General features: G+C 36.1%; 1 protein-coding gene across 1 annotated transcript in view; it reads right to left on the reverse strand.

Moving 5' to 3' along the window:
- The window catches only part of CATSPERD (cation channel sperm associated auxiliary subunit delta), a 144,155-nt gene that overhangs the window by 114,575 nt on the left and 10,507 nt on the right, over positions 1–19,073 (reverse strand). The window contains exons 2-3 of the mRNA XM_074203880.1: positions 11,898–11,955; positions 9,133–9,209 (exon numbers count right to left, since the gene is read on the reverse strand). Of these exons, the coding sequence (XP_074059981.1) occupies positions 9,133–9,209; positions 11,898–11,955 (135 nt within the window). The remainder of the gene's footprint in view (positions 1–9,132; positions 9,210–11,897; positions 11,956–19,073) is intronic.

Raw genomic sequence — 19,073 nt, forward strand, 5'->3', positions numbered from 1 at the left:
CCAATAAAATCAGTGGTAAAGCAAGAATATTCATTATCACTACTACCTTTTAGTATAGGGCTAGAAATCCTATAGTAATAAACTCAGAAAAAGAAATTGAGAGAATCAGCAAAGGCAAAGAGGAAACAAAATTATCACTTTTTTGTAGATGGTAACATAGAATAGAGAATTCTAGAGAATCAACTAAAAATTAACTGAAATATTTGATTAACTTCCTTTAAATATATTGAGGTTATTCAAGTACACATAAAGACATATATATATATATACACACACACATATATATATAAAGTAAATATACAAATCATCAGCAAGAAGAACTAAAAGGAGAAATTACATTCAAAATAGCTGCATAAGCTAAAAAGAGTAGGAATATATTTATCAAAATTTACTCAGGAATTATGTGAATTCAACAATAAAACACTTTGCAGAAATAGAGATGAATCTAAGTGTGAAACAATAATTGTTCATAGGTTGATCCAATATAATAAAAAAGATAATACCATCTAAGTTGATGGTTCTAAATTAATAAAAATACCAAAGACTATTTCAGAGACCTATAAATAGGAATATAGATTATATGGAGGAACAAAAAGGTCAAGAATCTCAAGGTAAAATAAAAAAGTGAGAAAGAAGTTTACCAATATCAGATCTCAAAGTGTATTATAAAATGGTAATCATTAAAAATTATTTGGAAAACTGGAAAAGAACAGAACCAAGATGGCAAAGTACAGGCTTAGATCAGCTGAATTCTACCAATATTTCCTTCCTAACAACTTTAAAATACACCTCAAATAAAATTTTGGGGCAACGGAGCCAACAAAAAAGATCAGACAGACACATTTTTTCCAGTCTAACCTAAGGGATTCACAGGAAAAATGTGCAACACTAAGGTTAAGACAGACATGGAGTTCAGGAAGGACATTAGTGATGAGCCTTGAAGGTAACCCAGACAGCAGTAAAAACAGCTGTTCCAGGAGCTCTCAGTTCAGAAATGTTAAGGGGATCAGACAATTGGCATAGGGGACCCTTTGCTGGCACTGAATGGCATTTCTATTACTCATAAGCAGTTCTGGGTCACAGTTACAAGACTGAGAGGAGTTCTTATGACTGGTCCCATATTTGTAACTGCCCTTTCTGGTAAAGACCTGAGTGCAGACCAGGAGAGCAATGTCCACACCTCTCCCAGGATAACATCACCTTGAAAGCTTCAAAAGCATGTAGACTACCAGAACTAGTAATGAAAGCAGCAATATGAAATAGTCTAAAGTTTGTCACAGTGCCTCCCCCAAAGTGAAGAAATAGACTGGGAAAATGAACAAATGACAAAAAAATAACCATAAAAAAATCTACTACATGGCAGAAAATACCAAGACATAAATGTAGAAGACAACAATATGAAAATCTCTGTAACCAAAAGCTTCAAAGAAAATGGTAATTGGAATAAGCCCAACAAGAATTTATAAAAGAGACAAGAAAGGAAAACTTGGGAAAAGAAATGAGAGTGATACAAGAAAATTATAAAAATAACAATTAAAATCTTGATAAAAGAGGCATCAAAAATACTGAAGAAAATGCACCTTAAAATAGAACTGACCTAATAGTAAACAAGGCTCAAAAACTCACTGAAGAAAAGTGACCAAATGAAAAAATCCCTGAAGAAAATAATTCCTTAAAAAATAACATTGGCTAAGTAGAAATTAATAAATACTATGAGACTTTAAAAAAATAATAAAACAAAATCAAAAGAATTAAAAAATAGAGGAAAATAACAAAATTTAGCAGCTTTACTTACCTAGAGAAACTAAGTATAATTTTTCAGGGAAAAAAATATACATTTTATGAGAAAGGACTTCCAAGCATTTCTGATGAAAAGATCAGAAATGCACAAAAAAATTTAACGTTCAAATAGAAGACTCAAGGAAAGCATGAAAAAGAAAACATGAAAAAGTAACCATAAGGGATTCAAAGGAGTCAAACTATTTATAGTCCCTATATGGGAAAATAATACATTTAACTACTAAGAAATTTATCACCATTAGGGGAGTTAATAAGAGTGAAAAGAAAGTGGATAAAGTGTCAGGATTGAAGATTTTCTGACTTAAGGCTTTTGTGCCTCCATCTACTCTATTTACTGTGCCAGCTAACTGCATGAGAACTAAAAGTGGATTTAGTGAACTGCTCTAACCATTCTGAAGAACAATTTAGAATTACACCCAAAAGGGCATATGTAAAACTATGCATGCCCTCTGACCCAGCAATAATACTAAAACTAGGTTTGTATACCAAAGAAAGCAAAGAAAAAGGAAAGGGAAATATATATATATATATATATATATATATATATATATATACACACACACACAAAAATATTTACAGCAGTTCATTTTGTCATGACAAAGAATTGGAAACTGAGAGGATGCCCATCAATTGGGTAATGGCTGTGGTATATGATTGGGATTACTAGGGTCCCATTAACAAATAATGAGAAAAATATGCAAGACCTACATGAACTGGTGCAAAGTGAAGTGAGAACAACCAGGAGATCATTGTGTAATAACAGCAACGTTGTAATGATTATCAATGATTATAAAGACTTGATTATTCCATACAATATCTAAGACAATTGATGAAATATTCTATAATTTTCTGAGAGAAAACTGATAAACTCTGAGTGCAAACTGAATTAAATTTTCTCAATATCTTTTTTCTTTAATAAATATATGTCTGATATGGAAGTATGTTTTGTATGCCTTCACATGTATAATTGATATATATTCTCTGCCTTCTCAGGAGGCAGCAGAATGGGGGGGAGGGAGAGGATCTGAAACTCAAAGTTTAACAAGAAAAGAATATTGAAAATAAATAATAAAAAAATCTTGAAAATATTTGATAAAATCTGAACTCTGCCATTCACTAGCTATATGACCCTGGGCCAAGTCACTTAAGCCCAATTACCTCCAAAAGAAAAAAAGAAAAAGAAAATGATTTGGCATTGGTTAAAAGGTCAAAAGAGGTCAATTGATAGGAAGAGATTAAGAAGACAACATACACAAGCAAATAACACAAGTCACCATTGAAAGAACCTGCCAGGAAAATTGAACTGCAGTCTGAGAGAAATTAGGTTTAGATGAACATCTCACACTATATAACAAGATAAAACTCCAAACCTAAATATAAAAGGTCACTCCATAAACAAATTAGAGGAATAAGGCAGTATTTATCCTTTAGATTTATGGATAAGGGAAGAGTAAATAATTAAACAAGTAATAGAAAGGATCACAAAAAATAAATTGATAATTTTGTTATTATAAAATCTAAAATACTTTGTACAAAAAAATCTAATGTAGTACAATTGGAAAAAAAAATCTTTGCAACAAATTTATCTAATAAAGGTCTTATATCCCAAGGCAAGTAAGGAACTTATTTAACTATTTTTTTGAGACAATCAAGCTTAACCAGAGTCACACAGCTAATAAGTGTCTCAGACTGTATTTGAACTTAAATCGTCCTGAATCTAGGGCTGAGGCTCTATTCACTGTACCATCTAGTTACCCCAGAATTTATTTAATTTTGTGAGATTAAAGGCCATCTCCCAGTAAAGAAATGGTCAAAAGACTTCAACAGGTAGTATTCAAAGGAAGAAATCTAAAATATCATTGTTTTAGCCTCTTGGATAGGGTCAGTCATTTTAGGAAAGCAATTTGGCACTGACTAAAAAGTTAACAAACTATACATCCCTTTGATCCATCTATACCCCTATTGAGCATATATACCAAAGAATAAATGGCATGAGGAGGTTATTCCCCCAAGAATTCAAGGATGCCTGCATTGTCTATCACTATAAAGGTAAAGGGAATAGATTGTCCTGTGACAATCACAGAAGTATTTCTCTTTTTTTTTTTTAACTTATTGCTGATAAGATTCTTGCCAGAGTCCTTTTTAATAGGCTGATCCTAATATATGGTCACCTCCTTGAAAGCCATTATGGCTTCAAAAAAAGGGAAGAACAGTTGATATGGAGTTTGCTGCCCAGCAATTCCAGAAAAATTCCAGGAACAAAAGAGAGGTCTGTATACAATATTTGTAGATCTGACCAAGGCCTTTGAAATTGTCAGCCATGAGGGTTCATGGAAAATTATCTAAATTTGGTTGCCTAGAGAAGCTCATTGGTATTATATGTCAATTCCATGATGGAGTGCATACCCAGGTTCTGGATATTGGATGATGCTCTAGAGATTTCCCAGTACCACTGGAGTAAAACAAGGCTGTGTCCTTGCTCCCATGCTTTTTAGCATGATGTTTTCATCCATGTTATCAAATGCCTTCAACAAGGATGAACATGGCCTCAAGGTCAGCTACTGCACTGATGGCAAATTCTTCAATTTCAAAAGGCTACGAGCCAAGACCAAAGTGGAGGGAGTGTTGGTGCATGACCTTCTGTTTGTAGATGATTGTAGATGTAGATGATCTCAATGCAGCCTCTGATGCTGAGATGCAGCAAAGTATAGACTGATTCTCTTGGACTAATTTTGGTCTATTAACACCAAGAAAACACAGGGGCTCCATCAGTCAGCACCACACCATCCATATGTGAAACTACCAATTACAACAAATGGAGAAGTTTTGAGTACTGTGGACAAATTCACTTACCTTGGCAATGTCCTTTCCAGAGAGGTCTACATTGCCAATGAGGTTGATATTCACATTGTCAGAGCTAGCTCAGTTTTTGGGAGACTCCAAAAGAAAGTGTGGAGGAGAAGAGGTATTAGACTGACTACCAAACTGACCTCATTGCTGTATGCCTGTGAAACCTAGACAGTCTACCAGTGCCATGTCGGGAAACTGAATCTCTTCCATTTAAATTCTTAGGAAGATTCTGAAGAACACCTGGCAGAAGATCCCAGACACTGAGGTCCTTTCTCAAACTAAACTGCCTAGCATTCCAACATTACTACAGAGGGAAGCTACGATGGCTTGTTAGAATTCCAAATGTATGCTTGCCAAAAATCTAGTTTACAGAGAATTCATACAGAGAAAGCGCTCACAAGGGGGGGGGGGGCAGAAGAAGTGAAACTGAGCCTGAAGACCTCATTGAAGAACTTTAGAATTGATTGTACAGCATGGGAGACACTGGCACAGGACCACCCAGAAAGGCATGCCCTCATAAGTGAGGGTGCTGCACTCTATGAGGGAGGCAGAATTGAAGCAGCTCAAAGGAAACATGACATCCTGTAAGGTATATGCACCCCAGGTGTTCACAAGGACTATTTGTGCCTAACCTCTGGTAGAGCATTCCAAGCTCATATTGGTCTGATCAGTCACAAACAGACACACTGTAATTTATCTCAAACATAATAACATTGTTTTGGTCTTTGATAATGAAGGTCAAGAACCAAACAACCAACCAATATACCAAAGTATTCAAATATAGAGAAAAAAGGACCTTATATGCAAAAAATAAAATAAAACAAATATGGTCTTTTTGTCAAGAATCCTTGAAAAATCTATTTTCTCTTATGGATTCATTTATTTTTCTTGTATGATTATTCTACAATAGGCAAGAAAAATTTTTCTTGGTTCTAAACCTTTTTTCCATTTGTCTTCTAATATATCATCTTCAAAATTTCTTTTCTCTTATTGCAGTTGCAATATAATGTTGTGTGATCTTGATTGTGGTTTTCTTGATACTTGAACTTTTTCTTTTTTGGCTTATTTGCTACAGCTTTTCTTTGATCTGAAAGCTCTGGATTTTCATTAGAACCCTTATGAGAGAATTCTTTCTATCTTTACTTTGCTCTCTGGTTCTAATAGTTCTAGGAAAACCCTCTTATATGATTTCTTGAAATGTTATGCAAGCTTTTTATTTAGTCATGGCTTTCTGGGATTTCTCTCTACTTATCTTGTTTTTCTAGTCACTTTTTTTAATAGTATATACCCCATATTTGATTTTTGAGTCTTTTGACTGTCCTAGTATTTGTCTAATTTGAAGATATAGGTTGTATTTATTCAATTATATTTTTAGGTTGCACTCACTACTTGGGTAACGTTTTCCCCTCTCTAATCCAAGTGATTTATTCTCCTCATTTTTCTACTGTAGTCCAGTCGTTTATTTCATGATCCTGGAGGTTGCTGCTGTTTCTCTTTGTTTTTATTGAATCTTAACTTCATTGGTGTTCAGGGAATTGAACTTGGCTAAAACTTTTCATATCACCATCTTTGCCAGAAGTATCCTAACTGGATTTTATGACCAATATTCCACAGACCACACCTTTACTATCACATTGACTGAAAGATGTAGAAGATACAAAGTCCCACTGTTTGCAAACTATAAAAATAATTTGATTCAGTAAAAAAGCTGCCTACAGATGTTTCTCACACACAACTTAAATTCCTTAAAAAAGAAATGATTGTTGTAACACTGTTTGATGAATAGCTGATCATTAATATCAAGAAAGGCATAAACCAAGGAGATGAGTGCTCCCTATAAATGCAAATGTGTTTACAACTGTCATGGAGAAGATTTAGAGAAAAACTGAAATTAAGTAGGAATTTCTTTTCCAGATATTTTGAGGCACAGATAACATCATGCTGATTTGTGTCAAGCCCTGAAACACTGCAGAACTTCCTGGATGAAATCCATAATCACTCAAAAGGGTCTGAGTTGACTATCCACAAGAGGAAAACTAAATAGATGAAGAATGTCTATTGCTCAGATAATGATATGAATTGTACAGACAACCTAAGTATAGCAGTACATTGACCTCAGACACACTGCAAATAGATAATGATTTGATCCCAGAATTGAGCAAGATGAGAAAGTGAACTACATTGACTTGGGGAACTGTGAAGTTCTTTTAATGACAGCAAGCTTTTCCCTGAAACAAAGGCTCATTTTTTAAAAATATCAACATTCTTTATGTGGATATGAGTCATGGAATCCTACTTTCTCCACAGAACTAAAGGTGAGGATCACCCCAAGACAATGGAGAGGCATGTGATAGTCAGGAGCAGACTGTAACAAGTCAACAAATGTTGATTAAACACCTCCTATGTTCCAGGATCTGAAGATCCCCCCCCCAAAAAAATAAAGCAGAATTGTGTTCTGATCTCAAAGAGATCACAATCTAGTAGGAGAGACAACATTAAAATAGCAATGGACAGACAAAAGATATTACAGGAGAAACTGGACATAGCCAATAGAAGCAAAGAACTAGAATTAACTAAGAGGGGTTAGGAAAGGCTTCTTGCAGAAGCTAAGATTTTACTTGAGACCTGAAGGAAGTCAGGGAAGTTGGAAGGTAGAGAGAAAGAAGAAAACACCAAGAATGGGGAGTAGTCAGTAAAAGTTCATGGAGTCAGAAGATGAAGTGTCATTTGTGACAAAATATAAGGAGGCTAAGGTCATAAGATAGTGTATATGGAGGGGCTTAAGGTATGAAAGACTGGAAATGTAAGACACATTATAAATAAATTATGAAAGACAGTCAAGGTTATCATCCAAGATATGTATACTTGGGGAGAAAAAAAAAGATGTATACTGGTAACATGGTAAGGCTAGGGAAGCCAAACAGGAACCTTGGTGCTCTATTGCTATCCTTGCAATGTCGAGGGAAAGCAAGGAACCTCCTTTCCTGCCCCTATCATAATACTGAGTGGTCCCCCAGGAGTAAACCTAGAGAAGAATGTGGACAAGAATTTACAGGATGTGCACGCATGGATGAGTTGCAATTTGCATTGTTGGAAGGAAAATCCCCATGAGTAAGATCATGGATGCATTAGCATATTGAGTATTTAAGGAAAACAAATTCATGTCACTTAATAGCTTCATCACTGGAGAACTGGGTCCTATAATAAAACCCCAATTCAATTCTCTGGTGTGCTGCTGTCTCTTTATAGCACCCTTTCCTTACCTAAGGAGATCCATACCTACAACTTTATGTCACCCAAGTTGTCTCTGTGACATTCCTTATGATCTGAGCAAATCATTCACAGATTAAAGTTGGCAGAGTAAATTCTGAGATTCCAGGAATTCCAGGAATGTCATTTCTTTAACCTATGTTATTATTAGTCAGGTGGTTGACTAGTACCAAAGATAAAGATGCAGGCAAAATAGGGAAAAGTGTCTATTTTCTTTTGCATTTTAATTCTGTTATCATTAAAGCTAAGTGATCACATATGTCATGTGAATTCTTTTTTTTTCTTTTAAGTTTGTTGACTAGTCACTGCCAATTGACTAGCATGAAACAGAATAAAGGGCGTTGCAGCTTTATTGACTCCAAGTAACATACCAGACAAGTGATTAGAAATAAATGTCTCTTAGTTATTTTTAGTTATTATGTATACCACTTGTTATATGAAACAAAGAAGAGATAGTACTTGTTAAAGTAGCTAATGACATTAAAAGAGAAGGAATTCATACTAGTTAAAGAGATAAAAAAAGAGCACATGCATCTCTCATGATATGGAATAAAGAAGAGAAGTAGGAAGGTCCCTAAACAGCCAAAAGTAGAAAGGAAACACTGAAAGAAACCAGCTATTGCTTCCTGATCCTGCAATATGTATAGAAGTCATATAAAACAAATAGTGATTCGGCACAAAGATGGAACTGGTTATGAGAGACTAATAGTTTACTTAACAATACATTTTTAAGACAGGCACAAAAGGGAAAGGCTTGAGCAAATAAAGTGTTGTGCAGTATGGCCAACTAAACTCAGGACAAAGGGTTAATCTCACTTCTGAACTCAAAGAAAAGCACTTTTTCCATTGTAGGAAAGCAAGTGGATCTGCCATTTGCAGTCTTGAGCCCAGCCTAATGACTGATGAGGCCATATCAAACTTGTTTTTTGTTTGCTTGCTTGTTTTTTTAAGTGACCACTTAGGTTTGGTAACTCAAGTAGAGCATCACTTAAATTTCAATGCACACTGAGCTAATTCAAACCCCTGAGCATTTTTATGGATGTGACACCATCTACAATCTAAAATTCTAAGTGAATGCCATGTCACCAATATTTACTTCACATATGTATGTATCATCTAAACCCTTGTCAGATTATGTTTGCTATTCACTATCAGTATTTTGCTTGAATGCAACATTTTAATCCCCCCAAAGTACTGATCAAGGTTTCTTACCCCAAATACAGAGCCATCCTTTGGATGCATGGATGCTTAATAATTCTTGGTTTAGGATGTGCATAAAATAGGACATCCTGGAAAGATAACCATGAAATCATCTTGTCAATCAATTTGAATGAAACAATTTCCTAGAATAGATATTGATTTATTCACCCCTTCCTATTTGTAAAATTATTTTCAGATTTAATGTTTTAAATATAGACTACTTAAGATTCAACTCCAACCCCTTGCAGGAAACATTTACAGTAGTTTTTAATTTTGTTTTGACATAGGGACTAAAAGGCAGGTAACTTGCAGCTCAAATGTTTGGAAGTCACAGAGGTGTAGAACCCACAAAAGCCCACATATGTAGTCATCTGACCTTGCTTAAAAATCTCTAGAGAAGGAATCCTACTACCACTACCACTCATAGTACCCACCCTACTTATCAGAATAATGGAACTGCAGGATTTTTAGATAGCTCTAATTGCTAGGGAAAAAAGAGCTGATATCTATCCCTATTTAACTTCTCCTCTTGGCTCCTAGCTCTATACCTTGGACCAAATCGAGCAATTCTTATTTACCCTTTCACATGAAAGCCTTTCATATATTTGAAGAAGTTAGATTTCCACTCAGTCTTCTCTGCTTTGGGTTAAATTTCCCTTATTCCTTCAACTGGTCATCAAATTAGCTGATTTCAACCACTATCCTGACTGTCCTTTAGCTTATCCATAGCCTATGGGTGGAGACAGGTCCTGTGTTTTAAATGGTCTTTGTCCAATGCAGGTCAGCACCTTCTCAGATGCCTTGCCCAGGATTACAGCCCATATGAATTAGAGGTAGCCTTTGAGGTCAGCTTTCTATCTACTACATTATGCTTCCACTGCTTGTTGATATATACCTTAAAAGAACGGAGCATAGAATTAAACATATTACATGATACACTACTACACAGTGTTTTAGGAATATCATTTCCTGTGTTCTGTATGCTTGACTTCTTTCAATGCAACCTAAGAGGACACTGTTTTTCTCATAACATTGATGTCTCTACTCAAATTCCCCAAACTTTTCCACATGAAAAAACATCTTTGACAATTTAAAATTCAAATCAATAGAAAATATATTTCAGGGGTGGCTAGGTGGCACAGTGGATAAAGCACCGGCCCTGGAGTCAGGAGTACCAAGGTTCAAATGTGGTCTCAGACACTTAATAATTACCTAGCTGTGTGGCCTTGGGCAAACCTTACTTAACCCCATTTTCCTTGCAAAAAAAAAAAAAAGAAAATATATTTCAACTTAGAAAAGATTAATGCCCAAATTTAGAAAGACCTCTATTGTGCAATATGGAGTACTTTTTTCTTTCATTATTAAGATGCAGATTTTTTGATCTGGGCATTGTGCAATGCAATGCAATGCAATTCAAACAAGGGTAATTACTACATTCAAAGTACAATTCTTCAACTTAGATGGTACTTAGAGCAATAGGTTTGGTGTCAGGAAAACCTGAGTACAAATTTAGCCTCAGACATTTATTAACCGTGTGGTCCTGAGCTTAATTTCTGTCTTCCTCAATTTCCTCAATTGTAAAATGGGAGTGATAAGAGTATCTACCTCCCAGAATTGCTGTGAGGATCAAATGAAATCATATTTATAAAACATTTAGCATAGCACAGTGGGCACTCATGGGTACTTAATGTTCATCTCTTTTTACTTTCCTTTAACCTATTATCAAATTAAATAGTAAAAGAACTTTTGGCTCTAGTCCAAGGTTCTACCTCTGACACTGGTTTTCTAAATGACTCTGGGCAAATGACAACCTGAGTTTCACCTTCCTCCTGCATAAAATAGGGAGACCCCTTCAACCTATTGGAAACTAAGATGCAATACACACTATATAATCTGATATACTTTAATTTAGAATTATGTATTTTTATCTATATTTCTGACCAAAAGTTCTATCAGCCTCTAATTAACTTTTTAAAGTCTGGGATGTTCACTTCTGCTCTCCACAAGGTCTGTGTTTCCAGCTATAAATCTGAAGGCAGTCTTCTCTAATTACACCTGCAAGTTTTACTGCAAAAACTGTGTAAATAATCAATTGAAGGCCAGTCTGAGAAGACAAGAAACTGCTCAGGATAAATTATAATATGTACATATCATATATAATAACAACATGAAATATGTCAGGAGACAGTAGTCCCGGAGCTAACTGGATCTTTTTTGGTTCTGACATAGAACAGACCACACGGATGGGTTAGAGAATCATAAAGTAATCAATGACACTTCTATGTATGAATGTGTAACCTGATTGGTTGGCCACCAAAATTTTATGATCCTTTGTTAAAATTCTTTATTTTTGGACTTTTTTTAAAAGTTTTTTTGTAAGGCAATTGGGGGTTAAGTGGCTTGCCCAAGTCCACACAGCTAGGTAATTATTAAGTGTCTGAGACCAGATTTGAACTCAGGTACTTCCTGACTCCAGGGCCGGTGCTCTATCTACTGTGCCACCTAGCTGCCCCTCCTTTGTTAAAATTCTATAAATGGTTCTGTTGTTGGTAATTGCAAGGATGCCCTCCACCCATGGGTTTTGGTTAAGATCCTAGAGAATTAAACTTCATTTATAAAACTAATTTTGATATTTTATTTTCTTTAGCTTAAGGAAATTATGGTTAATAATATATAAAATATGATGACTATTATCATTATTATTAAAACTATATCTATGCTGATAAAAACAAAACAAGACCAAAGAAAAGCACATGAGAAATACAAAACAAACCTACCTCTATGTCTACCATCTCGATCATATAATGGCTCTTTCCAGTCTCTATCAATTTAGGGCTGTATAAGTGATATAAAAAAAAGGTCCCTTAATATTTACTCAGTGGACATAGGATCAATAGTATCTAATCAGTTTAATATTGACATCTCTTAGTTTTTGTTAATATTCTCTTCTAATATACATATTAACCAAGTAATCAACTCACAAGCAGCTCCCAGGTATCATGCTAAGCCCTGGACCTAAAGATGAAAGTGAAATTATCTCCTGGGAACCTGATATCCTAAAGAAAGGAAAGAAGGCTCTCATGGGCTCCCATGCCCTCAGTCCACCCACAATACAGCAACACTGAAGAATCCATCCGAGGACTAATAGCTCATAATATTAACTAGCCCCTTGGAGAGGCTTTAAGGGTGGTGAAGAGCTTTACAAATATTATCTTATTTTATCCTAGCATCAACCCTGGGAGGTGGGTGCTGTTATTATCTCCATATTAGATGGAAAAAAAACTGAAATCAGCAGAGGTTAAATGATTTTCTCAGTGTCATACAGTCAATAACTGAGGCTTGATTTGAAGCCAAGTTTTCCTAATGGTGTGTCCAACACTCTCTCCAACACTCTGTTTCTACACAATTCATACTAGAGCATTAATGAATCTTGAGATATAAATTCTGTACAGTTGAATTGTAGGCTTAAAGTTTCATTTGACTCAATTTGATTCTTTTTTTAAATTAATTTTTATTAAAGATATTATTTGAGTTTTACAATTTTCCCCCCAATCTTACTTCCCTGACTCAATTTGATTCTAACAGAACAGATACCTTTAAAAAATACCACAAGATCAGAGATTGATGGGGCTGGCTAGAATGGTTGGGATTCAGAGATGATTGGATCCATCTACAAATTTACATACCTTTTGTGATAAATGATAAGATTTCATTTCTATATTAGTTATGGGAAACTGAGGAAAGAAGCTATAGTGATAGAATCTGAGGAATGTTAGCTTATAGGTATAAATCATGCTAATTTACATCTTTCTGGGAGCTAGGGGAAATCTCTATGGAGAAGAAAGGTATGGACTGGCACAGGAAGAAAAGGACAATAGAATTAGCAAGTTAGGTGAATTAGTAAAGGAAGTGGTGCTGGTAGTCAGGTTCACATATGGGTATTATTCCTTTCAAAGTCTGAATACCAGATTGTGGGGAAGGGAAGGTTTGATAAGGTATTTGAACTCATATGGGGAGAGAATTGAGTACTTCAGATAGGCCTTTGACCTTGGCAATATCCAGTCAATTGGAGGGATGTATGTTTCTACACAGGCCATGCAAAGCCTTGATTTCATGTGACACTTTCTTTTATAGACATTTCTATTATAGATACCCATTTTTTTTAAGGTTTTTGCAAGGCAAATGAGGTTAAGTGACTTGCCCAAGGCCACACAGCTAGGTAATTATCAAGTATCTGAGACTGGATTTGAACCCAGGTACTCCTGACTCCAGGGACGGTGCTTTATCCACTGCACCACCTAGCTGCCCCTAGACACCCATTCTTAAGGATATTTTAATAAAGTATCCTCTTTGGTACTTTTATAATAGTTCTGAGTTCTTGGTAAGGTACTTGTTTCCTACCAATCCTGATCAAACATCCTGAGTCAGGGAGGACCACTGATAAAGACAGGGAGTCTCGACCCATGATTTCCATGTCCCTGTATGTTGCTGGTGAGTTTCTCTGCTTGGGAACTGTTCAAAGATCCTAGGACCACATGGAGTAATACTGCCATGAGTGAACCAAAGGAATAAGAAAAAAAAAAGTAATTTTTTGTGCACAAAAACCATGGTAAGAACAGTGGGCTGCCTATTTAGTATTGCCTGGTTGCTTAAGAATTCAAGATAGGAAAGGCAAGGCAGACTGGCAAGTACTATCTGAATTGACAAGAATCCTGCGGGGTTTAGAAACTAAGGGTGCAAGTGTCTGGGGACACAAGACCACATGGGAGTATTTTATAAAAGCAGGATGGGGAATGAGAATTTGGTGGCAGGAACATCAGGGGAAGGTAAAAGGAACCTGGGGATATTGGTTTTCCTCCATGCAGTCCCAAAGGGAAGAGATTGGTAATTTGGGGATAGTTCTAGATGCACTAGAAAAAAGGATAAGAAAATTCAGAAGCTAGAAGGATGTAGAGAAGAGGAAGGAATGACTGGGTTTAGTATGTTTAAAATCAGTTCCTGCTCTTCTTCACTAAGTTTAGTTTTCGTAGGTTTTCAGGATTCTGGGACTGGAGGACTATCAGACATGGTCTTTTCACTCTTTTCTAAGGTAAATTGGTTTGAGCTTTAAACTCTGCGAGCCTGGGGGCATCAGAGAGAGGCTCCACCGATCCTATGGGAAGAGAAGTTGTTTTTTTTTTCTTTTAGATTTGTAGCCCTAAGCTGTGTGGGGGATTAAGTGTAGGAAGAAATCCTTCCACCCTTCTCTCTCTCTCTCCCACCTCTGATCTGGACTGGGCTATGAGATCTCAGGGTGGTCTTCCCCCACCCTGGGGCAGAAATATTTGCTAATTTCTTTTGGGAAAGAGAAACACTATCAGGAGTTGTGTAAAAGTCATTTAGGTAGTGGGTTTATTAAATTCTGTGAACTGATTCATTTTAATATTAAACTAATTTTAATACATTGTCAACAATTTCACAAGGTCTTTTGTTGGTGAAAAAAGAAAAAATGTGTAATAATTTATCACATGTCTATAGAAGGGAATATATTATATATATATGACTTAACATCTATTATTTGAAAATAGAAAAATGTATCATATGTATGAGATTGAGATCTGTGTAAAGAAGCTTGGAAGACAAAAACATGTAAAAGATTGGGATATTCATTCCCTTAAAATAATTATTCTAAGGGAATGAGATGTTAGTATAAGAATTTTATGTTTAATGTAAATTCATAATTGTATGTTTAATTTTTAAGGAAGTCAAGATTGTGTACTTCTCCCATGGTAACTGAAGACAGCTGATGTAGAGGGGTTCTGAAGGATGACTAAACCAATAGCAATTGTGTGATTCCACTGTAAGGTAACTTATTGAAGAATATGATGTGTTTATCAGTTATGTGATATTCTTTTCTCATTGCAGAGATTATATTTACAATTATTTAGTTACCTGTTGTAATGCTACAGGCTGAAATTAACGTGACTGCTTTGAAAGGGTAATAAGGGAAATATCAAAAATTATGACCCCTTCTAGGATCTCTGAAATTTTAAATAATATAATGGTGTAGATCTGTGAGTTCATGTATAATAATGGAAGGATTGTTTTGTACAGTCTAGTAATTCATGTGGTATTCTTATTGCTGTTTTGTTACATTGTAATTAATAACACATAAAGGAAAATTCAAAGTTATCTTGTTCTAATGGTTTGAAAAGAACTCTAAAAGCAATTATTTGTATGCTAAGAATGGCTAGTAGTTAAGTTTATGTATAGAAATTTTCCAATTATATCTGAATTGGGATTATTGTGGTTATATATCCCCAAACTGCAGTTGTTCGCTTTGAAGTAAAAGCACCTATGTAATATGAGCAAGATAAACACAAGAAAGATAACTTGAGGTTTTTCTGTGATAATATTTAGCTGATTGTTTTATGAGAATTTAGGAGATGATAGACAATCTCCTGGCAAAAAGAGGTGTTTATTTGTTGTATAATATAACAGGCTAGATAGAGGCATCTCTAGCCAAGGGGAATTTGATATTCCCTCTTTAAATAGAAATAGAATAGATATGATTTCAGACAAAAAGATGTGAATCTGGAGATCAGAGGCCTCAAGTAAGAGGTAGGAAATTAAGGCATGTAGGGCCAGTCATAGTTAGAATTACTGATTTTAGCAAGGACCCAGGAAGGACACTCAAGAGCTTCAGGTAGGGGATTCATTAATTGGAACCCCATCGTGATTAAAATTAATATTTAATCCTGGTAAACTGAATTCACTTGAAGTTTTAATTGGGTAAAATGACTATTTTTAGATCTTGGGACTTTTAATAAATTTTCTCTTTTTGTGTCAGAAATCAGGATAGTCAGCAAAAAGGAAGCATTACTGGATCAATGTGTTCTTGGAGCCAAGGCGGCCAATGGATTGAAGATTACAAGTGACAGAAATACAGTTCAAAGGGTGGCTATTCAGTGACCTGATGTTGGACCCTTTTGACTTGATTTCCGCAAATGTGACATTTGGATAATGTCTCACCTGTTAGAATAAACCTGGTCTAAGATATGGTCTCATGACCTCTCCTGGACACTGACATTCAAAAATTCTATCTATAAAGGAATTTTCCTTTGATGTCCTGACTTCCAATCCCTTAACCTTTCCATTCTCTCCCTACACTATCTACTCTTATCCTCTTCCTCCCATGGTGCCACCTTGGTGAACCAATTCAACTCTATACTCACATCCTCTCTCGAAAACCTAGTTCCTTTATCATGTTGTTTATTATGCCCTGCCATGACTCATCTTTGGATCACTCTCACCATTTATTGTCTTCTCTTCTACACACATGCTGTTGAACAAAGGTGGAGAAAATCAGGCAACCATTCTAACTGGGTGCACTACAAATTAATGTGATACAACCAAGGCTCATAGTAGGGGCTTAAATGTTGATTGATTGAAAGCAAATTGGAGGTTACCATGTTAAGGATTCTAGCATTAAGAAGCACTGGGAAAGGTCATTTGATAACACATCTTGTTTTATCTGGAATTTAAAACCAGAGAAGCCAGGAGGCAGAAGTAAAGAGGGAGAGCATTCCAGACATGAGAGACAATCAGTGAAAATGCAGAGCCAGGAGGTGGTGTGTCTTGTGCAAGGAACAGCAAGAAGCATCACTAGATTAGGTAGAATAAAATAAACATAAATTGGAGAGGGGAAGAGGGCCAAGGGCTTTAAAAAGTCAAATATATGCTTTTATATTAAATCTTGAGGGTACTAGGAAACCATTGAAGTTTACGGAGGCTAGTAACAAGGTCAGATTGTGCCATAGGAATATCATTTTGGTAGTTAAATGAAGACAGACTTGGGCAGGGAGACCCACCAATAATGGAAGGATTGTTCTGTATAGTCTAGTAATTCGTGTGGTATTCTTATTGTTGTTTTGTTATATTGGAATTAATAACACATAAAGGAAAATTCAAAGTTATCTTGTTCTAATAGTTCAAACATGAGATGAGGAGGGTCTGCACCAGGGTGATGGTAGTATCAGAGAAGAGAAAGGCATTTATATGAAATAAATTGCAAAAATAGAAACTATTTCATTAATTACCTAAACACCAAACTTGCTTAGCAAAAATCTATCCTTTTGCTGAAGCTCCTGATAACATATTTAGGTTTCCTATTATCACCTATTTCAATCAAAGTTTTTTCCCTGAATGGAGGCCAAAGCTAGATTTTAGACCTCCTTTGGCCAACTTCACAACCAAGACATACACTTGAATTAAGCCTCTCCACCTTTCCCTTTGTGACTTCAAAAACTCAAGTCAGTGGGAAGATGTTATTTTTGCTTACAAAATCCTGTAAAACCTGCAGCATCATTCCTAATCATGCTGAGTTAATGCACTAGAGATGTCCCATGGTGACTACACAGTACATTCTCCTGAAGACTCTGGGTTCCCAAGAAGAGGTGTGAACTGCTGGTGTTTCTCTAGGAGTAGTAACATATGGTTCTTGGATTTCTTGATTGATAGGCCAAAATGAATGACCCTTAAAAGAGTTTGTTTTCCAAGTTTTTTTTTGTTGTTTTTCAGTTTTTTAAAATTTTTATTTAATATTTATTCTCATTTTGTACAAATAATGTTTTTTTACATTAATAAAATATTCTTGCTTAATAGTAAATGAAATACCCCTCCCCCCATAAATATAGACTTGCTTGAGCGATAAAGGGGAGAGAAAAAAATTAAAATAAAAAAAATAATAATGATTGTAGGTATGGCCAGGTGGTGCAAAAGACGGAGCACCAGCCCTGGAGCCACGAGCACCCAAGCCCACATCCAGCCCTGTACACCCAACAATCATCCAGCTGTGTGACATGCAAGCCACCCGAACCCCACTGCCCTACAAAAATAAAAAAAAAAGAAAGAAAAAAGACCCAAAATAAAATAAAATAGTAATAATAGCAGGGGTGGCTGGGTGGCAAACAGAGCATTGGCCCTTGAGCCAGGAGTACCTGGGTCCAAATCTGACCTCAGACACTCAACAATTACCCTGCTACGTGGCCCCAGGCAGGCCACCCAGCCCCATTTTCCCTGCACCCCCTCCAAAAAAAAATAATAATAATAAATGTGCTTGAGTCTTTGTTCCAACACGAACAACTCTGTTGTGGGTGGATCACATTCTTTATGATAAGTGCATGGCAAAAGTTACTTCCATAGTTTTCCACCGTTGCCATTGCTGATCACAACTCCCTCCTTTCGTATTTCTCCACTAACATGTACTATGTTTTCTCTCTCCTTTCACTTTTGACTCTGCTGTAGGGTCGCTGAGTGGCGCAGCAGACAGACCCCCGGCTCTGGGGCCAAGAGGCCCCAAGCCCGGCTACCACCCCTTAGGTTTAGCATCCACCTGGCCCTATGGTCCTGGACAGGCCATCCAATCCCAGCCCCTTGCAAGAAGTAAAAAAGAAAATGTGTTATAACTGACCACTCTTCCCCCATGGTCCATCCTCTCCTCTATGACTCACATCCCCCCACTTCCCCATCCCCCCTTTCCTTCTTACTCCAGTTGCCTATGCCCCATTGAGTATATATGCTGTTTCCTCTCCTAACCACCTCTGATGAGAGCTAAGTTTCCCTCATTCTCCCTTGCCTTCCCCCATTCCATATCATTGCAATAGCTCATTGTAATAAAGAAAAATCTTATTATATGAAATATCTTGGCCTATTCCCCCTCTCCTTTTTCTTTCTCCCATTACATTTACCTTTTTTTCTACTGACTCCATTTTTACACCATATTTTATCTTCGAATTCCGCTTTCTCCTGTGCTGAAGCAATATAAAAGCTCCCTCTAACTGCTCTATTAACTGAGAAGGTTCATATGAGTATTATCAATGTCATTTTTCTATACAGGAATACATGCAGTTCATCCTCATTAAGTCCCTCATATTTTCCCTTTCTCCTCCAATCTCTATGCTCCACCTGAGTCC

Source organism: Macrotis lagotis, chromosome X (genome assembly GCF_037893015.1).
Source record: "Macrotis lagotis isolate mMagLag1 chromosome X, bilby.v1.9.chrom.fasta, whole genome shotgun sequence".
NCBI classification, from domain to species: Eukaryota; Metazoa; Chordata; class Mammalia; order Peramelemorphia; family Peramelidae; genus Macrotis; species Macrotis lagotis.